Genomic DNA, 22,966 nt, shown 5'->3' on the forward strand with positions numbered 1-22,966 from the left:
GTTTGGGACTTCTTCATTGGCCCCAACCGTTCTTGAACTGGAGCTTTGCCTCGTTCTTTGGGAAGCGGACCGAGGTGCTCCAAAACTGACTTCCTCCTCTGGGATGGTCTTGTGGGATCTCCCGGAGTAGCTATGGGAATTCTCGGTGATCTGGATTGATTCGCCGGAGGTTGAACTGTCAGGGGCTGCAGTTGCTGCTTTTTGGTCTGAACCGCCGCTTCAGACTTCGGCCTCCAAACTTTGCGAGTTGGTGGCGGCTTCTTGGCTACCTCTTTCTGCAGCTTTCTACGGGCTTCTTCAGCTTGAGCCCGTGCCTGCGCTGATAGTGCGCGGCGCTTGCGAATGCGCCCCTCCAGCGTCGATCGGTTCCGTTTGACACGGACCCATTCCATTGTTGGCGGCTTGGAGGAACCATCATTCGTTGATTGTTGAGGCTGCCTGCCTCTTTTGTTCTTTAGATCCACGTTGTAGCGGATCCCGTCAACTGACTCCATGGCCTTTGCGAATCGTTTCGCAAGGCGTTGACGTTGCCTTTGGCGGGCTCTCTTCGAGAGAGTCACCACGCCCTCTGTGGCAGAAGAGTTGGCCAGAGCAGATCTGACCTGGTTGGAAACTGGAGGAATCTCACCCGATGCGACTTTGGCATCAAACGGGGCGAGATCTTCGTTGGTGGCTTCGACTTCTTCATACCAACGAACCTTTCTCCTGGAGGAGAACTTCTGGGATTTCTTGGACTTGCGGAGGGAGGTAGATCCGGACGAGGACACGTACTCCTCGAACTTGGCTTGGTCGAACTCATACTCGACCTCCTCCTCGACCGGGATCGAGATCCGCGGCTGCGACGCAACGATCTCGGCAGCGAGATCGGTGGCTCCCACTGTGGTCGCCAGATTGTTCGCGGGGCTTTCTTCATTGATTCCATTGCTATCTTGAATAACAGTTTTTCGGTTATAGAAGATCCGGTCTTTTTTAGATCCGGTTACAATGAAAATCAAAGAAAATAAAAGAAAGATTACAACTTTTTTATCCTTGTTTGTCGAACAAATCACGAGCTCCTATTTTGCGGTCGCTCGCTTGATGTGGGTTCTTTGCCTGCGCCGGGGTTTATCCGTGGACCACCGCGAGATCTAGATCCGATCAGATCTAAGCAGTACTACGGGTATTATTCCACGAAGAAAATAATAGCCGGGGAGGATTGATTCACCAAGGAAACAATCGTCCAAGTCTCGGGATCTAAGACCAAGCTTAGATCCGGAGTACGTCTGCGTAGATCTGAGATCCGGCCCTCTCGAACACCTGCCTTATTTGGCGTTGACGGTCGCCGAGCACCAGATCTGAATGAGCAAGTCCTCGAAGTCCCAAAGTTGAGATCTTTTTTAGATCTGAGTCTCCAATCCAGCAGGGCTTCGCCTCTCTCCAAATTTTCCAACCTTTGAAAATGAACAAAAGGGGGCCTATTTATAGGCTACCCTCACTGTGCCTTGGGCACAGTGCAGCCGGCCACCAAGGTGGCTCGGCCACCGAGCCACCTTGGTGGCTCGGTGAGCCGCCTCGATGACTTGGTTTCTGAGCCTCTTTTCGGGTGTTCGCCGCGTCGTCCGTCATCCGGTTTCACGGTTTATCGGTTTACCCGAGCTTTACTGTTGATCTGGACTCTGATTTGGTGTCCGGATCCTGATTTGGCAGTAAATTCGCCTTGGCGCTTGAGTTCGAATCCATTCTATGGTTGAATGACTCGTTGACTCCCTGAATCGTTGGCTTGATTCCGCACGCGAATGGATGCATTCCGTTGCTTGCGTGCGATTCGTCGATCTCGTCGCCTCGTTGGTTTGTCGGTTTGTGCCGAGCTGTGCTAAGGGACCTATAAGCAATTTTATATGCCTACAGCGCCTAATCCAAACTTCTCAGTCATATCAAGCTCATTTATGCCCTCAGGCAAACTCCATTCAAAATAAAATAGAAGATTAGCAAGAACCAGCTCCATTGAAGCCAGTCCAAATAAAATCCTTGGACAAATTCTTCTCCCAGCTCCAAAAGGTATGAATTCATAATCCGTTCCCTTCAAATCAACTGAGCTCCCTTCAAATCTCTCTGGCCTGAACATCTCAGGCTCATCCTAGTACATTGGATCCCTCCCCATCGCCCATGCATTGAGCACGACACGGGTACCTGCAGGTATATCATAATCGTGTACCTGACATTGCTCTGAGAATTCTCTTGGGATCAGGAGGGGAGCTGAAGGGTGCAATCTTAAATTTCCCACAGATTGCCTATTTGCAAGAATCCTACAACATAAAGCCAAACAAACCCACAAATTTCACCGAAGACAAGCAACAAGTCCCCCCCCTATGCTAATAATCAGAAGAAGACCTCACCTTCTGGCTCTCTTGGGATCAATCAACGCAAGCTCGGCAAGCTTATCGGCCGCCATCGCCTTCTTTGCATAATCCAAACTCGTCGTCGTAGACGAATCCCCGTCAAACATCGAGCTCGTCCTCGACCAATCCATCGACCCGCGCCTCTTATGTCTCCCTCCTCCGCCTCCGGCCCCCTGCTGAAACCCTAACCCTAGCCCCTCGAAAAACACCGTGTCAACCGACAAGCTCCTCCCGCGTGCCGCCGCTGGGAGCGGCCGATGAGGAGCGTCGCCGGAGGCGGCGGGGGTGTCGTCAGAGAGGGAGGGGAAGTCAATTTCAGAGATGCTGAAGTCGGGGTCAGAGATGCTGAAGTTTATTTGGACGTTGGTCTTGGGGTCTGCGGGGTGATGAAATTTTTGGGATGAATATTTTTGGCGGTGGGACAAAATTTTAGGGGATGAATTTTTGGCGGTGGAATGAATTTTTTGGGGAGAACTGAGAGAAAAACGGGACTGGTAAAAAGGGGTATATAGCCAACATCGCTGACGGGCTACCCGTCAGCGATGTTCATATCCCGTCAGCGATGTTTACATCGCTGACGGGATCGAAACTCTAGTGACGGCAACATTTCTGACGGTTAATCCCGTCAACGATGTAAACATCACTGACGGCAATGTCCCGTCAGCGATGTTGCCGTCAATAAAACCCATTTTTCCACTAGTGTTTCTCCTAAAATCATGTCTTTTTTTTATGAAATCACTTTACAAGCCACATCAGCATATGAAACCACTTTACACTATATTCACAATTACAAACAAACAATTGAAAGTGATGAAAGCTGACATTGAGACCCACTTTTTTACACTTTCCATCATTTTACATGGTAAAAACATACAATCAAACGGGCCCTTAACGTGTAAGGATTCAACCAAGGGAGGCGCAGTTCAAAGGTAACCTAGAAAAAGACATCATTTTTTAACTAAAAAAAAGTTGTTTTACTAATCTTATACAAGGTTTTGCTAAATACATTTTAAGCTCTTATCTAAACCTTATCTAAGTTTGATTTGTCCATATTTTAAGCTTATTTATTATTTGGTGATAAGTTTCTCTCTTGTAATATAAAGATCTACAATTTTGAAGGAAAAAAAAAATTCTATAGTAAGGGCACTCCGTAGAAAGTCATATAGAAAGAAAGAGTATGACAAGTACTTACACTGCTAATTCTAAATTAGTACAGGTCAATATATAATTAGTGCAGTCACTTTTACTGTAATTAGATATTGTATAACTACAATCGTCAACATTAAGTAAAAATAGTTTAGACTATTGTATCAGTACAATACATATGAGGCTAAAGGGAAGAATAGTAATACGACGGACCATGCTTTATAGGTCGAAATGTTGGGCAATTAAGAAAAAACATGTGCAATAAATGATAGTAGCAGAAATAGGAATGTTTTGATGGGCTTGTGGGTATACACTAAAAGGTACGATAAGAAACAAATGTATTTGTAGTGAATTAGAGATTGCTCCAATTAAGGATAAAATGAGAAAGAATAGACTAAGATGATTTGGTCATATGCAACAGAGATCGCCTAATGCACTTGTTAGGAAATGTGATAATATTACAGTCAATGGGACAAATTGATCTAGAGGTTGGCCTAAAAGAACTTGGTTTGAAACAATTAAGAATGATATGATAATAATTAATTTAACGGAGGAGATGACCCATAATAAAACTAAATGTATGTTGTTCTTACTATATTTAAGAAGGGTATGATAATAATTAATGTAACGGAGGAGATGATTCATGTAACCGACCCCAAACATTTGGGGTAAAAGCTTTGTTGTTGCTGTTCTTCTTCTTACTATAGACAGTTGTATTAGTGCAATCACCAACTTTATACCCCATGCTAGAAACTTATCAGAGCAATTAAATTATTATATCAGTGTAAGTACTAGCCTTATCGGAAACAGATCATAATTACTGCTGGGAACTTATAACTATCTCCTCGTAACTCCTTGTATTGATTTTTCCTTCAAGATTCTCCACAGGATTCGATTAACCAACCCCTCATCGGGAGGAAGAAGAAGAAATGTTTCTTTTTGTTTGGAAGAGTATATCCCAAAAAAGAAGGGATATTTGGTCTTCAGGGCCTCCCTTGGCCTACGGATGCATCATGTTCACAAGATGGCCTCAACGAGAAAGGCCGTGGTAACGATAACCCTTTATTTTTCTTATTTGAAATAGAGATACTCTTTTATTTTAGGGGAGTAAAGAGACAAATATTCCCACTCTTAGAAATCGTACCTCATCAAAGCTTTGTAAGTTCATGTTTGTCTTTCATAGCTTGTAGAATATGGGCGACACGGGTGTGGTCTTTGTTGTGTACGTGCGTGCGACCAAGGAGAGGAAGTTTTCTCATCACAAATACTTCTGCTGCTCTGCAAGCAGCCTATGACAATTGTCCTCGAAGTATATCAAAATAATTAAACTTTTGAAACTTTTATATGAAACCAAAGACTTTGAGGGGTACGGGGGAAAAAGGAGTAATTAAATTACACCCCCAAGAACTTTCAGCGTTTCGTAATAAACACCCAAAACTTTCAAAATCATACTAAACCCACAATCACTTTTACGGAAACCCCCCAATATCTTTCGGGTTAGTTGCACTAAACTCCCAATATGCCTTTTTTTGTTCTAATTTATGAGGGCTATCTGAAAAAATGCATAAGCTGTTATATCTTATAAAAAAACTTGAGATCTAAACCATAAAGCCATGATTAATTCAAAGAGATTTACAAGAATCAAAAGAAAAGAGCGGAAGCTTATACCTGAATCCATAGATTAAACTTGAGATGGGTTTTGGATCTTCTAACCTTAGGGTTTAAATAGCCAAATTTCTCTCTAGATGGGGGTGAAGAGAATTAGAGAATGTAACCCTAGATTAGGGATCATAACACATTTTTTATAGGTGTTGTACATTTATAATTTGGCCCCTCATCAAATTACAATTACAACCTAGTATCTGCACATATAACCCCATGACTTATCTAAATACCTATTAACCCAAATTAATTGATCACTTTAGTGGGTTATCCTGAAGGATAGCAATACATACAGATTAATCATATGTGTCCACAAATAGATTTAATTAGATTTAAATCCAACAATCTCCCACTTGGGCACCATATGATTCATTAAATTGTGTATAACCTTATGAGCTTAAAATTGCTATCACTGAAAAGGTATTTCCGAATAATCTCGTCCATTGACTATATCAATATAGGATCAAAGCGGTCTTCGTCACATTTATCGTGACTCGACCCATCAATGGTCGCATATACCAATACAATCAAACGACATAGATCAATCATGGTTATGCAGCATGAAAATTACATGCAATGTGATCAGTACATATCTATTTTTAACTAGTCCTACTTTAGTGAGGTCAAAACCAAACACAAAGTAACAGAGTATCTTAACTGAATATACTTTATTCTGATCAAACAATATAACCAAACACAGAGCACCACAATTACAAACTCCTACTAAATCATGAAATCCTCAAATAACACCACACCCATATGAGCAGTGTGCTCATGAAAGACCTTGGGTGGCAATCCCTTAGTAAGAGGATCAGCTATCATGGAGTTTGTCCCAATGTGCTCTATGGATATCTGTCCACTCTGTACCCTTTCTTTCACAACCAGGAACTTAATGTCAATATGTTTTGACTTAGTTGAGCTCCTGTTGTTATTGGAATACATTACTGTAGATTTATTATCACAATATAGCCTTAGTGGTCTTTCCATATTTTCCAAAATGTGCAGTCCCGTGACAAAGTTTCGCAGCCATATTCCCTGATTGGATACCTCATAGCAAGCTACAAATTCTACTGACATAGTGAAGGAAGCTACAAGTGTTTGTTTGACACTTTTCCATGAAATAACTCCTCCTGCTAACATATAAATGTAGCCTGATGTAGACTTTCTGCTATCTTGGCATCCAGCAAAATCAGAATCAGAGTACCTAATGACCTCCAGCTATTCTGATTTTCTGTATGTGAGCATATAATCTTTTGTTTTCTGAAGATACTTCATAACCCTTTTGACTGCTATCCAATGATCCATACCAGGGTTTCTTAAGTATCTGCCTAACATCCCAACAATGTACGCAATATCCAGACGCGTACATACCTGAGCATACATTAGACTTCCTACAGCTGAAGCATAAGGAATCTTCTGTATTTCCTGAATTTTAAGGTTACCTTTAGAGCATTGATTGAGACTAAATTTGTTTCCTTTAGCTATAGGGATGTCTCCTGGTCTGCAGTCTTGCATGCCAAACATTTTAAGTACCTTATCGATATAGTTCTTTTGTGATAATCCAAGAATACCCCGAGAGCGATCTCGATGTATCTGGATTCCTAATATAAAAGAGGCATTCCCAAGATCTTTCATCTCAAAATTCTTTGATAGAAATCTCTTGGTTTCGTGCAGCATGCCTATATCATTAGTGGCAAGCAATATGTCATCGACATACAGAACCAGAAAGATATACTTACTCCCACTGAACTTGTGATATACACAGTCATCAACAATGTTCATCTCAAAATCGAACGAGATAATTATTTGTTGAAACTTATGATACCATTGACGAGGAGCTTGCTTGAGTCCATAGATAGATTTCCTTAATTTGCAGACCATATTCTTTGGGTCTCCTGACATAAAGTTTTCTGGTTGCACCATATAAATCATCTCATCAATGTCTCCATTAAGAAATGTAGTCTTAACATCCATCTTATGTAACTCAATATCATAATGAGCAACAAGTGCTATGATTGTTCTGAAAGAGTCTTTCGATAAAACCGAAGAGAAAGTCTCTGTATAATCAATGCCTTCCTTTTGAGTATAGTCTTTAGCCACAAGACGTGCCTTATATCTCTCCACATTACCATTTACATCCCGCTTGGTTTTAAAAATCCATTTACAACCAATTGGTTTTGCACCTTCTGGCAATGGGACAAGTTTCCAAACTTTATTGTCTTGCATAGACTTGTACTCTTCATTCATGGCATCAATCCACTGTTGAGAGTTAGAACTTTTCATGGCCTGAGAGAAGTTGATTGGATCATCTTCCAACATTCCACTACTTTCCTCATGTTCTTGAAGAAAATACAATATAATCATCCGAAATAGCATTTCTCCTTTCTCTCGTGGATCTCCTTAATGGCACTGGTTCTTGAGGTTGTTAAGTTTGTTCTTCTGGAACAGGGAGTTGTTCAACATTGTCATCTTGAGGTTCCGGATTTACTTCTTGAGCAACAACAGGTATAGGAACCTGAATATTGTCAAAAGTAACTGTATGGATTGGATCTGAAGTCAATTCCTCCTCAAAACTAATGTCTCTAACCTTATTTCTCCCCCCAAACTTAACATCCTCAAAGAATGTTGCTGTTCCCATCTCAAAAATATTTTTTAGTGTGGGATCATAAAACTTATAGCCCCTAAAGCGTTTAGAGTACCCAATAAAATAGCTGCTAACTGTTTTGGAGTCTAATTTTTTTTCATTTGGCCTATAAGGCCTTGCCTCAGCTGCACATCCCCAAATATGTAAATGTTTTAAACTGGGCTTTCGACCAGTCCAAAGCTCATAAGGTGTTTTAGCAACTGTTTTACTTGGTACTCTATTCAGAATGTAAGCTGCTGTCTTTAGTGCTTCTCCCCAGAAAGACTCTGGTAAAGAAGAATGAGCAATCATACTTCTTACCATATCCTTAAGAGTCTTGTTTCGTCTTTTAGCTACACCATTCATGCTAGGTGAACCCGGCATGGTGTACTGTGGAACGATACCGTATTCCTCTAGGTATCTAGCAAATGGTCCTGGACGTTGTTCACCTGAACCATCATATCTATCGTAGTACTCACCACCACGATCAGATCTAACGGTTTTAATTCTTCTGTTGAGTTGATTCTCAACTTCAGCTTTATAAGCTTTGAACATGTCCAGAGACTCAGATTTTTTATGAATAAGATATAGGTACCCATAACGTGAGTAATCGTCTATGAATGATATAAAATATTATTGACCATTCCAGGATTCCGTATGGAATGGCCCACAAATATCCGTATGTATTAATTCTAAGACATCCGAAGATCTGTTAGCACCTAATCTCTTAACTTTGGTCTGTTTTTCCTTGATACATTCAACACATACGTCGAAGTCCAAAAAATCAAGGGAATCCAAAATGCCATCAGACACAAGACGCTCAACTCTACCTTTTGAGATATGACCCAAGCGCTTATGCCATAATATCACCGAATTTTTCTTATTTAATTTACGCTTAGTACCACGTGATTCCACATGTAAGGATTCATTATAAGAAGCAATTGTATCAATCAAATATAGGTTATCATAAGTACTCAAGTAACCAGTTCCCACAACATTTGAATTAAAAGATAAACTGAATTGACTATTTCCAAATGAACAAGAATAACCTAATTTGTCCAATACAGAAACAGAAATTAAATTCCGTCTAAAAATGGTACTACAAAAGTATCTTTCAAATCTAAATAAGAACCAGTTCCTAACAACAACCTAAAGTGCCCAATTGCTTCCACATCTACCGATTGTTCGTCGCTCATAAAGATGTGTCTTTCAACATCACTTGGCTTTCGGTAGCTCAGGCAGCCCTGTATAGAAACACTTATGTGAGTAGTAGCACTAGAGTATAACCACCAAGTGTTTCTAGGTACTGAAGCTAAATTAACCTCAGAACAGACCAAAGAAAGGAACGTACCCTTATTAGCACGCCAGGCGTGATAATTTGTACAATCCTTCTTTACGTGTCCAGCCTTGTTACAGAAGAAACAATCCTGATTATCCTTATGTTGTTTCTTCTGAACTGGACCCTTAGCAGCTTCATTATCATTCTTCTTTTTCTTGCCCTTATCCTTAGAGGCATAGGTCAAATGAGCACTTTCTGTCTTATCTTGCTTCAACCTGTCTTCTTCTTTCACACAGTATGAAATGAGCTCATTTAGAGTCTATTTCTCCTTTTGACAGTTATAACTAACCTTAAACTGATTGAATTGTGCAGGAAGAGACAACAAAACCAGTTGCACCAATAACTCATCACAAATATCGAGTTTAAGTGCCTTAAGCTTTGAAGCAATATGAAACATTTCCATAATATACTCCCTGATATTTCCTTTGCCCTTATACTTCATTAAAATCAAGCGAGTTAAGAGCGTGCTTGTTTCTACCTTATCGTTTTTCGCAAAACGCTTCTCAATTTCGGCAAGGAAATCTTTAGCCTTAGTAATCCCTTCGGATTCTATGCCCTTGAAGGCTTCCGGAACGCCGCGCTTAATGATCATAAGACTCATGCGATTTGAACACTCCCACTTCTTATACTCCTTTTTTGCATCAGGAGTGCTATCCGTATTGAGAGGTTAGGGTTGTTCAATTCTTAATGCAAGGTCTAGATCCATACAACCAAGAACAATTAATATGTTTTCTTTCCAAACCTTAAAGTTTGTCCCATTTAGCATGAGAATTGAGTTGATGTTAGCAGAAATTGTTACAGCAGATGCATTAGCTGAAATAAAACAAAAATGCTCACATCAATAATCATAATTAGTAATCAATAAAATTCAAATAATAATGAATCTCATCCAAGATATCTGGTACAACATTAATATCAAGTCTTTGGACAGTAATATTAACTTGTAAGTGATACCTTGTTGTAATGATCAAACATTAACAATAACTCATGTCAAATAATAAAACTATCTTTGGATCGATTCATTATTCACATGTAAACCTTATAATTGTCACACGCTTATCATCACAGATGTGTATACAGTCTAAATAAATATTAACATTCCTTTGGGCCGATTAAATATTTACACGAAAGCATACACACAAACATCTCACATTCCTCATGAATAATCTACATAAGAGAGGTTACTTTGGCAACTTCTTGTTTCAATTAATCAATTGGAGTGAGCGACAACTTTAATATCTTAGTGTCATAATATTTTAATTAAATAATTGATTAAAAGCCAAATTAAATTTAAATTAAATTCATTTAAATTTTCATAGTTTAAATAGGGCCCATAACTTAATTAAATAAATTAAGTATACCAAAGTGGACCCATAATTTAATATGAGAAGACGATGCTTAACCATAGTGAACATGAAGTTCGCTTGACTTCAAACGCGAGGTTTGTCTGTATTGAGTACGGGACTCACTTAAGCACGAACGCGAGGTTCGTCTGAAAATGAACGTGATGTTCAACTTGAGAACGAACGCGAGGTTCGTTTGAAAAATAAACACGAGGTTCAACTAAAAACGAACACAGGGTTCAACTTGAGAACGAACGCGAGGTTCGTTTGAATCTAGCGCGAGGCTCGCTTGAGAACGAACGCGAGGTTCGACTTAAATTGAGCGCGAGGCTCACCTGAGAACGAACACGAGGTTCGACTTAAATTGAGCGCGAGGCTCACCTAAGAACGAACGTGAAGTTCATTTAAATTGAGCGCGAGGCTCACCTTAGAACTGAGCGCGAGGCTCACCTTAGAACGAACGCGAAGTTCGTTTAAATTGAGCGCGAGGGTCACCTTAGAACTGAGCGCGAGGCTCACCTTAGAACGAACGCGAAGTTCGTTTAAATTAAGCGCGAGGCTCACCTTAGAACGAATGTGAAGTTCGTTTGAAGCTTTCAGCTTCACCAAAATTTGAGGTAACCACCTCCTTAATTCCCGCACGTTTTCACGCATGAACCCTTTGAGGGTTAAATTTGAAACCGCCGTCGCCATTGTTCCCGCACCCAAAGGTCAAAACCCTAGGGTTTCCAAACCTCGTCGTCGCCGTCGAAGTTGAGAGTGAGGCCGCCAGCGACACTTCACCGGCGAGGAGCACGGGACCAACGACCAAAACACAATAGATCCAAAAGAATTTCTCGATTTTATTTCAAAACAGATCCAGAATCGAAAATAATGAATTTTCTTGATCCAGATCCAAGAAAAAATCGAAGAAAAAACCCAAAAAATTAAAAAACGTCACTGTTTACGGCGAATTTTTTTTACTGTTCATCCGAAAATAAAAAAAACATAACTATTCATCCGAACGTTATTGTTCATCCGAGAACAGATCTGAATAAAACACAATTAAGATCAAAGAACCCTAAATTTTAATCTTAATCTCTTAGAACAAATCAAGGTGGCTCTGATACCACTTGTTATATCTTATAAAAAACTTGAGATCTAAACCATAAAACCATGATTAATTCAAAGAGATTTATAAGAATCAAAAGAAAAGAACGGAAGCTTATACCTGAATCCATAGATTAAACTTGAGATGTGTTTTGGATCTTTTAACCTTAGGGTTTCTCTAGCCAAATTTCTCTCTAGATGGGGGTGAAGAGAATTAGTGTTTTGGATCTTTTAACCTTAGGGTTTCTCTAGCCAAATTTCTCTCTAGATGGGGGTGAAGAGAATTAGAGAATGTAACCCTAGATTAGGGACCATAACCCCTTATTTATAGGTGTTGTACATTTATAATTTGGCCCATCATCAAATTACAACTACAACCTGGTATTTACACATAATCTCATGACTTATCTAAATACCTATTAACCCAAATTAATTGATCACTTTAGTGGGTTATCCTGAAGGATAGCAATACATACAGATTAATCATATGTGTCCACAAATAGATTTAATTAGATTTAAATCCAACAATCTCCCACTTGGGCACCATATGATTCATTAAATTGTGTATAACCTTATGAGCTTAAAATTGCTATCACTGAAAAGGTATTTCCGAATAATCTCGTCCATTGACTATATCAATATAGGATCAAAGCGGTCTTCGTCACATTTATCGTGACTCGACCCATCAATGGTCGCATATACCAATACAATCAAACGACATAGATCAATCATGGTTATGCAGCATGAAAATTACATGCAATGTGATCAGTACATGTCTATTTTCAACTAGTCCTACTTTAGTGAGGTCAAAACCAAACATAATGTAACAGAGTATCTTAACTGAATATACTTTATTCTGATCAAACAATATAACCAAACACAGAGCACCACAATTACAAACTCCTACTAAATAGATTAATCATATGTGCCCACAAATAGATTTAATTAGATTTAAATCCAACATAAGCGTATTGTAGGTTTTTCGCAACATGCAAACGTTATTGGGGATTTACTGTGATTTAGAAAGTTATTGGGGCTTTGCTACAAAATGCTGATAGGTTTTGGCGCTTAATTAGTGTAACTTACCCAAAAAGGAAAAAAAAAGGATATATGCTCAACTTTATACCATAAACTTATTAGTTATGTTCTAGATCGAGGGGGAAAGATTTCATCCAACCCTGTTTTCTACCTTGTCACCAAAAAGTTATAGCAGCATGCAGGTGACGACAACTAAGCATCAATTAATTAATGCACGTTCAACCCCACGCCGTCATTCGTCAGTATTCATCTACAGAAGGAATTGAACCCCTGAGGACTCCTTCACAATATGTGAATGTCTACGAATTTACAGGAGGACAAAAAAAAACCTACTTGAAATGTGATATTATCGTGACTACCGTATCGCAGAAACGTATAGAAAAACACGGTCGGACTCCTAAGTTGCATTAACTTCGATGTCAGTTCCACGCTAGCTAGCTAGCCCGGTCCCTCACTGCGCGCGTCTTCAGTTGAGAAAATAAATTTTAAAATATATATATAGAAAGTAAGGACCATCTTGAGTTTGTGGTCCATTTGCCTAGCGTCAGTAAATAAAACCAATAGGAAATTTTCGCGTATTTCGTACGTCCAACTTTATTTTCAGTAGAATAATCATAAGTCGTTAGAGAAATGTGAAACCCATGTATTTTAAAAATGCAAATTCAGAAAATTAGCAATTGTTATTGATTGCCTGATCAGTGAAAAGTAACTCTAAATCACTTTTTTTTTTAAATTTCTGTCTCTATTTCACGGAGTTGTGAATTTGGAACTGAAAATCTGACCGTATTGCTCTCGTATAATCTGCTACCTGCTACGTATCAAATATAAATCTTATTAGAATATCCTAGCTACATGCAACCGGTATTATGAAATATAAAGATAACAGTTAAAACCTTCAAATTGATCCCATGTTTTTTCGGAATATTTATAGGGTCCAACTATTCACACTCCCAAACAGTAACTTTGGGGGTGTGTGATGACTAAATTGCCCTTCTCCCAAATCAAAACAGGCCAAGTCCATTCTAGAAACACACTCAACATCAAAAGGGCATTTTCGGCAATCCAACTCCCAAAGTTACTGTTTAGGAGTGGATATAGCAAACATGTATTTATATCATATGCAAAATATTCCTGAAAATATCTTATTCTATGCGCAATAATAATTTTTTTTTTTTTTTGTTAAAAATGAAAGAGCATAGGAGTGGTTTCCAATGCAAGATAGCAACATTTGGTACGCTTGGCCCGCAAATTCACGCAGCCAATTGCCTTCATGGAAAAATACAAAATAACAAAGTACTCTTTTTCCGCTTTAGGATAAAGTTAACTCACTTACACTGACCGCGTTCTTTCGCTTCTCGTATTATTTATGCGTACCAGCCCCTCCTAAAATCCACCTCGCTTTCCGTGCCTTTATGACTGATGTTCGCTGCCAAAAGAACACGCGGGTCCCATCTGGACACTAGCGGGTGGAATTTTGGGTGACTTCTGTGAAACTCTTCTGCGAATTCGAATTCTGCTTCTGGTTCGCCGTCGCTATCTGCATAGGGTGGTCCCTGGTCCTGTCTGGGTCCCACCACTTGGTGGGCAGAAGAATGTGGTGGGACCCATTCTTCCTGATTGACTCCGAAGACAGTCAGGAACAGTTTGGTCAGGTTGGTGCCGAGTCACGTCCCTCTTTTTATTGCCATGGGAATGCCAATTCTGAAAAAAAAAACATAAAATAAATATTTAAATAATCTATATCCATATCTCAAAACTTTTAATTTTTATTTTTAATTTTTTTAAGTTTGATAATTCTCTAATATGTTATAAGTTATAATTAATCATTCGATAATTATATTAACTTCTTATTAATTATATATTTTCTCACTTTTTAAAGTATTTAGCTATACTATTACTTTATGGGAAAATTGTGTCATTGCCCCAAAAGCAACATCTTCATGTGTTGCGGCCCCTTAACTTTTCTCCCATGTGGTTAAGCCCTTAAAAGTGTGACATCTTGTGCTGCAGCTCTCTTTTAGCAATTATTATCTGCCAACTAAGCATAAAAAGATGATAAAAAGTAAAAAAAAAAAACAAAAATGCCATTATTTACTCTATTCATTCATGTTATGTTTATTTAGAAATTGTGTTAGGTCTATTTAGAGGTCTTGTTAAGTCTAATTTTAGCTCAATTTAATTCATATTAAGTCCAATTTAATGTTAAATCTAATTTTAAGTTAATGCCAATTTAAGTCTAATTCCATGTTAAGTCCAATTTAATTCATATTAAGTCTAATTTAATTCCTTTTAAGTCTAATTTAAATCATGTTATGTCTAATTCAACTTGTTTAAAGTCTAATTTAATTGGACTTAACATAAAATTAGACTTTAAAAAATTAAATTAGACTTAACATGATTTAAATTAGACTAAAAAAATTTAACATAATTAAAATTAAACTTAAAATTCCGTGTTAGGTCTAATAAAAGTTCGTGTTAAGTTTAATTCATGTTAGGTCAAATAAAAATTCATGTTAAGGATAATTTCATGTTAGGTCTAATAAAAGTTCGTGTTAGTTCTAATAAAAGTTTGTGTTAGTTCTAATAAAAGTTTGTGTTAGTTCTAATAAAAGTTTGTGTTAGTTCTATTTTGTGTTCGTGTTAGTTCTAACTCATGTTAGGTCTAATTGGTGTTCATGCTAATTCTATTTCGTATTCGTGTTAGTTCTAACTCAGTTCGTGTTAGTTCTAATTCATGAATTAGAAACTTACATTTCGTGTTCATGTTAGTTCTAACTCAGTTCGTGTTAGTTCTAATTTATGAATTAGAAACTAACACGAAGTGTGTTAGTTCTAACTCAGTTCGTGTTAGTTCTAACTCAATTCGTGTCTGTCGTTAAAAGTCATGTTTCTAGTAGTGGTTCGTGTTAGTTCAAATTAACACAGTTCGTGTTTGTTCTAATTCATGAATTAGAACTAACACGAACTGAGTTAGAACTAACACGAACACAAAATAAAACTAACATAAACACCAATTAGATCTAATATGAGTTAGAACTAACACGAACATGAAATAGAACTAACATGAATTTTTATTAGAACTAACACGAAGTTTTATTAGACCTAACATGAAATTAGACTTAACAGGAAGTTTTATTAGACCTTACATGAATTAGACTTAACACGAACTTTTATTAAACCTAACACGAAATTTTAAGTCTAATTTTAATCATGTTAAATTCCTTTTAAGTCTAATTTAAATTATTTTGAGTCTAATTTAAAATTTTAAGTCTAATTTTATGTTAAGTCCAATTAAATTAGACTTAAAACAAGTTAAATTAGACATAACATGATTTAAATTAGACTTAAAAGGTATTAAATTATACTTAATATGAATTAAATTGGACTTAACATTAAATTATACTTAATTTGGACTTAACATGAAATTAGACTTAACATTAAATTAGACTTAATATGAATTAAATTGAGCTGAAATTAGACTTAACAAGACCTAACATGAAAGAATAAAGTAGATAAGTTCATTTTGAAGTATTATACTTTTTATCCTCTCTCTATGCTTAGTTGACAGGTAATAATTGCTAAAAAATAGGTGCATCACAAGGTGTCATACTTCTTGGGGCAGAACCACATGAGGGAAAAATAAAGAGGTTGCAGCACATGAAGATGTTGCTTTTGGGGCCTTGACACAAATTTTTCTTATTTAATTGTGTTATTTAATAAAAAGTTTAAAATTTTCTCTAATTTATCTTCACATAATATTTAAAATTCAAGAAAAATTAAGAATAATAAAAATTCATTAGGCTTATGTCTCATACCTTTGGGTTTCACCTCTTATGGGGGACTACATGTTAAACTTTTATCTTATTAGCCTTTTAAAAGTATGAAAATTGTATAAAATAATTTGTGTTTATTGTAATTGTAACAGTATTAACAGTATAATGATTTTAATAGTATTTTTAAAATTAATAAATTACACTATAATTTTATAATTATACAATTTAGTGAATTATTTACTAATAGTATAATAAACAAATTATTGAATTAATACGTAGTTACTAATAGCATTATTACTATGCTATGTATAATATTATTATATTTAAAAGAAGAAATATTTTAATATTTATAATTATTTTAATAAATTGTGAATAAATTATAATAATTATTCAAACTATAATAATTAATCATATAGTTCTTTATACATAGATTTATCATATAATTAATTCATTTAAACAAATTGCAATTGTTCGGAGTTTATATTGTTATACAAGTCATTTCATTAGCTAACAAAAAAGTTTGAAAAACATAAAACAACACTATGCTTACGTGCAAAGCACATGCACTATAATAATAGAACTTAAAAATGAGATGAGCTACTCACAGTGGATAGTGCNNTGCAGGTGCTCTAATGACCCAATGGTAATACTTTTAACACATTCAAGATATTGAATCATTCTTGATTGTCTAATCTAAAGTGTGAAAATGGAAAGTAAGATCCACGCATCTAGAATTTGCTTGGTAGAAGACGAGGTTGAACTAGGACTTTGTGTTGTGCGCAGCGGAAGCTTTCTAGGGCAACACGAACAATAACTCGAACTAAACCACAAACAATATGCAAACCACAATCACAGTAAGAACAAAGAATTTACGTGGTTCGGCAAGTTGCCTACGTCCACGGGGCAAGGAGGGGGAAGATTTTACTACTAGAAATCAAGAGAATACAAATAAGGTTACAAATCTCTCAGACCAAACCCTAAAACAAAGCACTTGATCTCTCAAAGCTCTCCCACAATTGGATGCCACAAATCTCTCTTAGAGGCTGCTCAAAATCGTCCTTCAGATACCCTAACAAATCAGGTTTAGGATATATATAGCTTACAAAATGAAACGGGTCAAAAAACCTAAAAGCCCAGCCCAAAACGACGTCGGTTGACCGCCGCGGTCGACCGCGCAGGTCTCGCGGTCGACCGCACCGGTCGACCGAATCATCAAACCCGAGAGCAGAAAATCCTACAGTCATCCTCGGTCGACCGCGCCGGTCGACCGCCACCAGCTCCGGTCGACCGCGTCGGTCGACCGCCACACACTCTGATTCCCATCAGCTTCGGTGCACGTTTGCGGTCGACCGCGCCGGTCGACCGCCCAACTCTTTGCTGATTTTTCTGAGTTTCTGTAATTTCTTCACTTTGGCCTAATGAGCCAAATGAATGAGGTAGTTTTGAACGGACATTTTGCATCAATTTTATCTTTAATGCATCTTCAATGCACATTGAGGGAAATATTGTAGAGAACAGCGAAGAAAATCAGGAAAAGAAACAACTACAGGAGATCCTCAGACTAGTCGAATGATGGAAGGAGACCAGTCGAATGATGGAAGGAGACCAGTCAACTAATCGCATGAACACTACAGGGCTGAAAATCGGTCTTCTGGATAGTCGATTGATGATGGCCTAGCAGTCGACTGATGAGTTCCCATCAGTAGACTGATAGAGGATATTGGGCCGGTTTTTTAGTTTTCTGATTCCCAGCCTATTTTAGATTATGTTTTGATATAAATCGAAACACGTTTTTTAGGGTTTATAGGAAAGTTGTAATCAGAGAATTGTTAGACTTTTGAGTACTTTGAGAGAGAGATTATTGTGAGGGAGTGAGAGATCTTTGGTTAAGTTATTTGAGAGTTTGTATGAGTTGTAACCCTTTATTTTCTCCTCCATATAGTGAAACCTTCCTATCTTCTCTCTGTCGACGTAGACAATTGCCGAACCATATAAATCTCTGTGTTTGTGATTGATTTGTGCTGTTCTTTTGTGAATTGTACTAGTTAGTTGTTCTCCTCTTATTGCTCGCTAACTCATTTGGTTTGTGCGAATGCTTCCACCAACGCGTAACAATTGGTATCAGAGCCTAGGGTTTCAGACCTAGGGTTTGCTTTGGGTGGAGGAAAACTTGGTGTTTTTTCTCTGCAATTTGGAGTTAGCAAGCAATGGCAGGAGATATTAGTGAAAGTAGCAAGGCTACGGCGAGTACCTTTCAGGTCACACTTCAGAATACAAAGATTAGTGTTGTGAAGTATGACGACAATATCAACTTTGGTTTGTGGATGAGTGATGTGCAAGATACTTTGAATGCTCAAAATTTGGAAGAAACGATTATGACTCACGAGAGGCCACCGAAGTATGATGAGGCGATATAGGACAAGATGAATCAAAATGCTTGTGGGGTGATTAGATCTTATTTGGAACAATAGTTAAAGTACGATGTTATTGGGGTGATGTCTACGATGAAGATGTAGGAGATTCTTAACAAAAAGTATCTTACAAAAAATATTGAGAACTGGTTGTACTTACTACAAAGATTATTCATATTCCAGATGTCCAGGGGCACATCACTTGCAGATCATGTGAACAACAATACAAAGTTGTTGTTGAACTTGGCGAATGTGGATAAAAAGATATCAGATGAGTACAAGGTAATTATTTTATTAGGCTCCTTACCCGATGAGGAATATGATACCTTCATGCTCACTTTGTTAAATGACAGATCTTCCATCATATATAGTGAAGTGACTAATGTGTTGACAAATTTTAACTTGAGGAGGAAGGATAAAGAGCCTTTCAAAGCTAGCACTTCAGAAGAGACCTAGTCAATGAGAGGAATGAGTCCATATCCGAGAGGTAGTATTCGAGGCAGGTCAAACTCTAGAGGCCACTACCAGATTTTGAAGAACCAGTGTGCCTTTTACAGAGAATAAGGACATTAGAAGAGAGATTGCCCGAAGCTCAGAGAAAAGAAGAATAGCAAGAAGAAGGGGCCAAAGGCCAGCGAGGTGAACGTCGCTAAGAGTTGTGATGATTCAGATGATTCATGATTTTATTTATTTATTACTCTAGAGGTTAACCATACGGATGCATCAAATTAGATACTAAATTCGGGTGCTACTTATCATGTGACTCCCTAGAGAGATTGGTTTGCATCTTTCAAGAAGCTCAATGGTGGTATGGAGGTCATGGAAAATGATTAGTCTTGTGGTATTTGTGGGATAGGTACCATCAAGATTCGGATGCATGATGGATTTGTTCAAGAGCTGAATGAAGTGAGATTTGTTTCTTAACTGAAGAAGAATCTTATTTTTATTGGAGCTTTGGAGGCAAAGGGATTCAATGTGACTTTTGAGAACGATGTAGCAAAAGTTACTAAGGGATCTTTGTTAGTGATGAAGGGAATCCATAGTAAGAATCTTTATTATCTGAAGGGAAGCACTGAGATTGGCTAGGTAGCTTCAGCAGTTGTAGGCTGTCTAAAAATCACAACAGATAGCTTATTACCATCAAACATCAATGATGGAAGTTACAATTTGACGATTTCTAGAAGGTTACAATTTGAAGACTTTCATATAGATCGATGAAGGTTACAATCTGACGACCTTCACAACAACTGATAAAAGCTCTAATCAACAACCTTCATAATCAACATCAGGAGTTACAATCTGACGACTCTCATATATCAAAGAGCTAAAGCAAAGATTATAAAACGATGATCTTTGCAACGCTCTGACAGAAAGAGACTACAAATCGATGGTCTCTTCAAACCTAGACGTGGAAGTCCTCCCTGCGTATCACCATCAAGACGCAACACCAATTCGACTACGGACGCAGGTCAAACCTGGCTGCAAAAGCAGCTCACATTCAGCTCCAAACGCTACAAACGCAGCTCAAATCTAGCTGCTAACGCTGCCAACGCAGCTTCTAAATCGCTACAAACGTAGCTCAAATCCAGCTGCTAATGCTGCCAACGCGGCTTCCAACACTGCCTATGCAGCTTCCAAATCGCTACAAATGCAGCTCAAATGCAGCTGCTAACGCTGCCAACGCAGCTTCTAATACTACCAACGTAGCTTTCAAATCGCTGCAAACGCAGCTCAGATCCAGCTGCTAACGCTGCCAACGCAGCTTCCAATTGCTGCGTCCGAGCTTCCAGACGCGACGTTCGAGCTTCCAGACACTGCGTTTGAACGCAGAATCCATGCCAGAACGTGGATTTTGCGTTTGACTCGTTCAAACACGAGCTGAACAGTTTTAAAATCGTTTCTCACGATCTGAGGGGATCACAACTCCACTCAGGAGTGATTTAAGGGGCAGTTACATCCCATTAGCCCCACTTAGGAGCGAATTAAGGGGGCGGTTACACCTTTTAATCCCCTATAAATAACTAAAAAAATCAGTTTAGAGAGGCGGGTTTTTGGATCCGGCTCTTGGGCAGCAACGAAGAAATCCTTGGCTTGTCTAACCAATTACGGTTAAGATCAATCAACTCATCAAGAGTTCTAAAACTTACTTTGCAAGTTCTCCACAACGTCAAATCGTGAGGAGGAGATACTGTTCTAGTGAATCAAGATATTCGGATCGTCAACGGAGAGCAAACTCGACGCGAGTATTCGAGGGAGGCACTCCATCGCCACCGTGAAGAACCTAGAATTAAACAAAGGGGAGAATCAAATTCATTCTCCTCTCTTTTGTAATCAGGAAATCCAATTGTAACTGAGATTAAAGGAATACAAATCAATTTTTCTTTGTTTCTTTTACTGTAAAATTTTCCACAAACAGCAGTCTCAGAGGCGGATGCGAGCGGACTATGGCACTATAGGTTTGGGCACACAGGAAAAAAATTACTACATATATTGTGTAAGCAGGGGCTATTGAAGGGAGCCAAGAATGGGAAGATTGATTTCTATGAGCACTGTGTTCTTAGCAAGAAGACTAAAGTAAAGTTTGGGATAGCTGTTCATAGGACGACATGCATCTTGGATTACGTGCACACGGATGTTTTGGGTCCCACCAAGACGGCATTACTTGGTTATCGACATTGCTTCATCACATTTATGGATGACTATTCTAGGGTTATTAGGTGTACACCATAAAGCATAAGAGTGAAGTCCTAGAGATATTTGTAGAGTGGAAGAAAAGATTAGAACTGCAGACAGGGAGAAAGATAAAGACGTTGAGATCCGAAAACGACGGCGAATACACTTCAGAGCCCTTTCAACAGCTATGTCAAGACGAGAGCATAGAGAGGCACTTCACAGTTAGTCATATGTCGCAGAAGAATGGGATGGCAGAGAGATTAAATTGGTCTTTACTAGAGAAAATCTGATGTTTGTTATCGCATAGTAGTTTAGAGAAGATATTTTGGACTGAGGCACATTTATATGTGAGTCACCTCATTAGTAGGCTGCCTTCATCTGTAATTGAGGGGAAGACCCATATGGAGATGTGGTCGAGAGAGCCAGCACACGATTATGATCATCTCAAGTTTTTTAGGTGCCCTGTATTTTATCATGTGAAGACTGATAAGTTAGAACCGCGGGCTTGGAAACCATATTTGTGGGATTCAAGCGTGATGTTAAAGGATATAAGCTTTGAGATCCAGTTGATAAGAAGATTGCATTGAGCAGAGATGTCACATTTGATAAGGCTTTGCTCTTGAAGCTTCCCAGCTCTCATCAAGTAGAGAACACACTGGCAGAGGAGACATCGCAGGTGATGGAGATTGATGCAGCTTCACAGAGTCCATATATGACCATATCCATTAGAGTGCTGACAGAGGTGACGTCAGGCGAGCATAATGATGATTTGGAGGATATGGGTACAGCAGAGCAGAATCAGAGACCGACGGTTCAGGTTCATAATTTTATTGTAGTTTGGAGGCCGAGGAGAGACATACAGTTGCCAACAAGGTATATAGATACAGTGGTTGCGTATGTACTTCTGGTGGAGAGTGTTAATGCGATGGTTCCTACTATATTCAGAGAGGCTGAGCAAGTTCAGAGGCTAATTTGTGGCAGGAAGTTATGCAGGAGGAGGTGGAGTGTCTTTAGAAGAACAACACATGGGAGCTTGTCGAGCTTCCAAAGGGGCAGAAGGCAATTGGATGTAAATGGGTGTATACCAAGAATAAGGGCATTTAGGACACTCCAATAAGGTTCAAAGCTAGGTTGGTAGCGAATAGATATGCACAAGAAGAAGACATTGACTATAATGAAGTTTTTTCTCCGGTGGTGAAGCACTCTTCAATTTGGAACTTGCTAGTTTGTATGGCACAATATAGATTGGAATTGGATCAGTTGAATGTAAAAACAACATTTCTTCATGGTGATCTTGATGAGAAAATTTATATAACTCAGCTATTGAGTTTTCGAGCTGCAGGAAAGGAAAAATTAGTTTATAAATTAAAGAAATCGTTATACGGGTTGAAGCAATCTTCGAGACAGTGGTATAGGTGATTTGATGGGTTCATTATCGACCATTCATACATTAGGAGATAGTTTGATCCTTGTGTGCACTAACGTAAGTTG

General features: G+C 38.4%; 1 protein-coding gene across 1 annotated transcript; it reads right to left on the bottom strand.

Moving 5' to 3' along the window:
- Positions 1-1,896: 1,896 nt before the first annotated feature.
- On the bottom strand, positions 1,897-3,429 carry LOC109827393 (transcription factor VIP1-like). Its single transcript, XM_020394406.1, has 5 exons — positions 3,406-3,429; positions 3,253-3,312; positions 3,123-3,153; positions 2,376-2,907; positions 1,897-2,285 (listed from the first exon to the last, which is right to left on the bottom strand). The coding sequence occupies exons 1-5, from the start codon at positions 3,427-3,429 to the stop codon at positions 2,117-2,119; spliced, it is 816 nt and encodes a 271-aa protein (XP_020249995.1). The 3' UTR covers positions 1,897-2,116.
- Between the last annotated feature and the right edge of the window lie 19,537 nt (positions 3,430-22,966).

This window comes from Asparagus officinalis, unplaced genomic scaffold, assembly GCF_001876935.1.
Source record: "Asparagus officinalis unplaced genomic scaffold, Aspof.V1 AsparagusV1_Un171, whole genome shotgun sequence".
Lineage (NCBI taxonomy): Eukaryota > Viridiplantae > Streptophyta > Magnoliopsida > Asparagales > Asparagaceae > Asparagus > Asparagus officinalis.

What these genes read in the sequence shown, in the direction of transcription:
- LOC109827393 (XM_020394406.1), bottom strand. Translation starts at nt 3,429, where the DNA reads ATGGACAAATCAAACTTAGATAAG. An exon ending in ACAAATCAAACTTAGATAAG is followed by an intron (nt 3,313 to 3,405) that starts GTTTAGATAAGA and finishes GTCTTTTTCTAG; the next exon opens with GTTACCTTTGAACTGCGCCT. An exon ending in CGTTAAGGGCCCGTTTGATT is followed by an intron (nt 3,154 to 3,252) that starts GTATGTTTTTAC and finishes TTGTGAATATAG; the next exon opens with TGTAAAGTGGTTTCATATGC.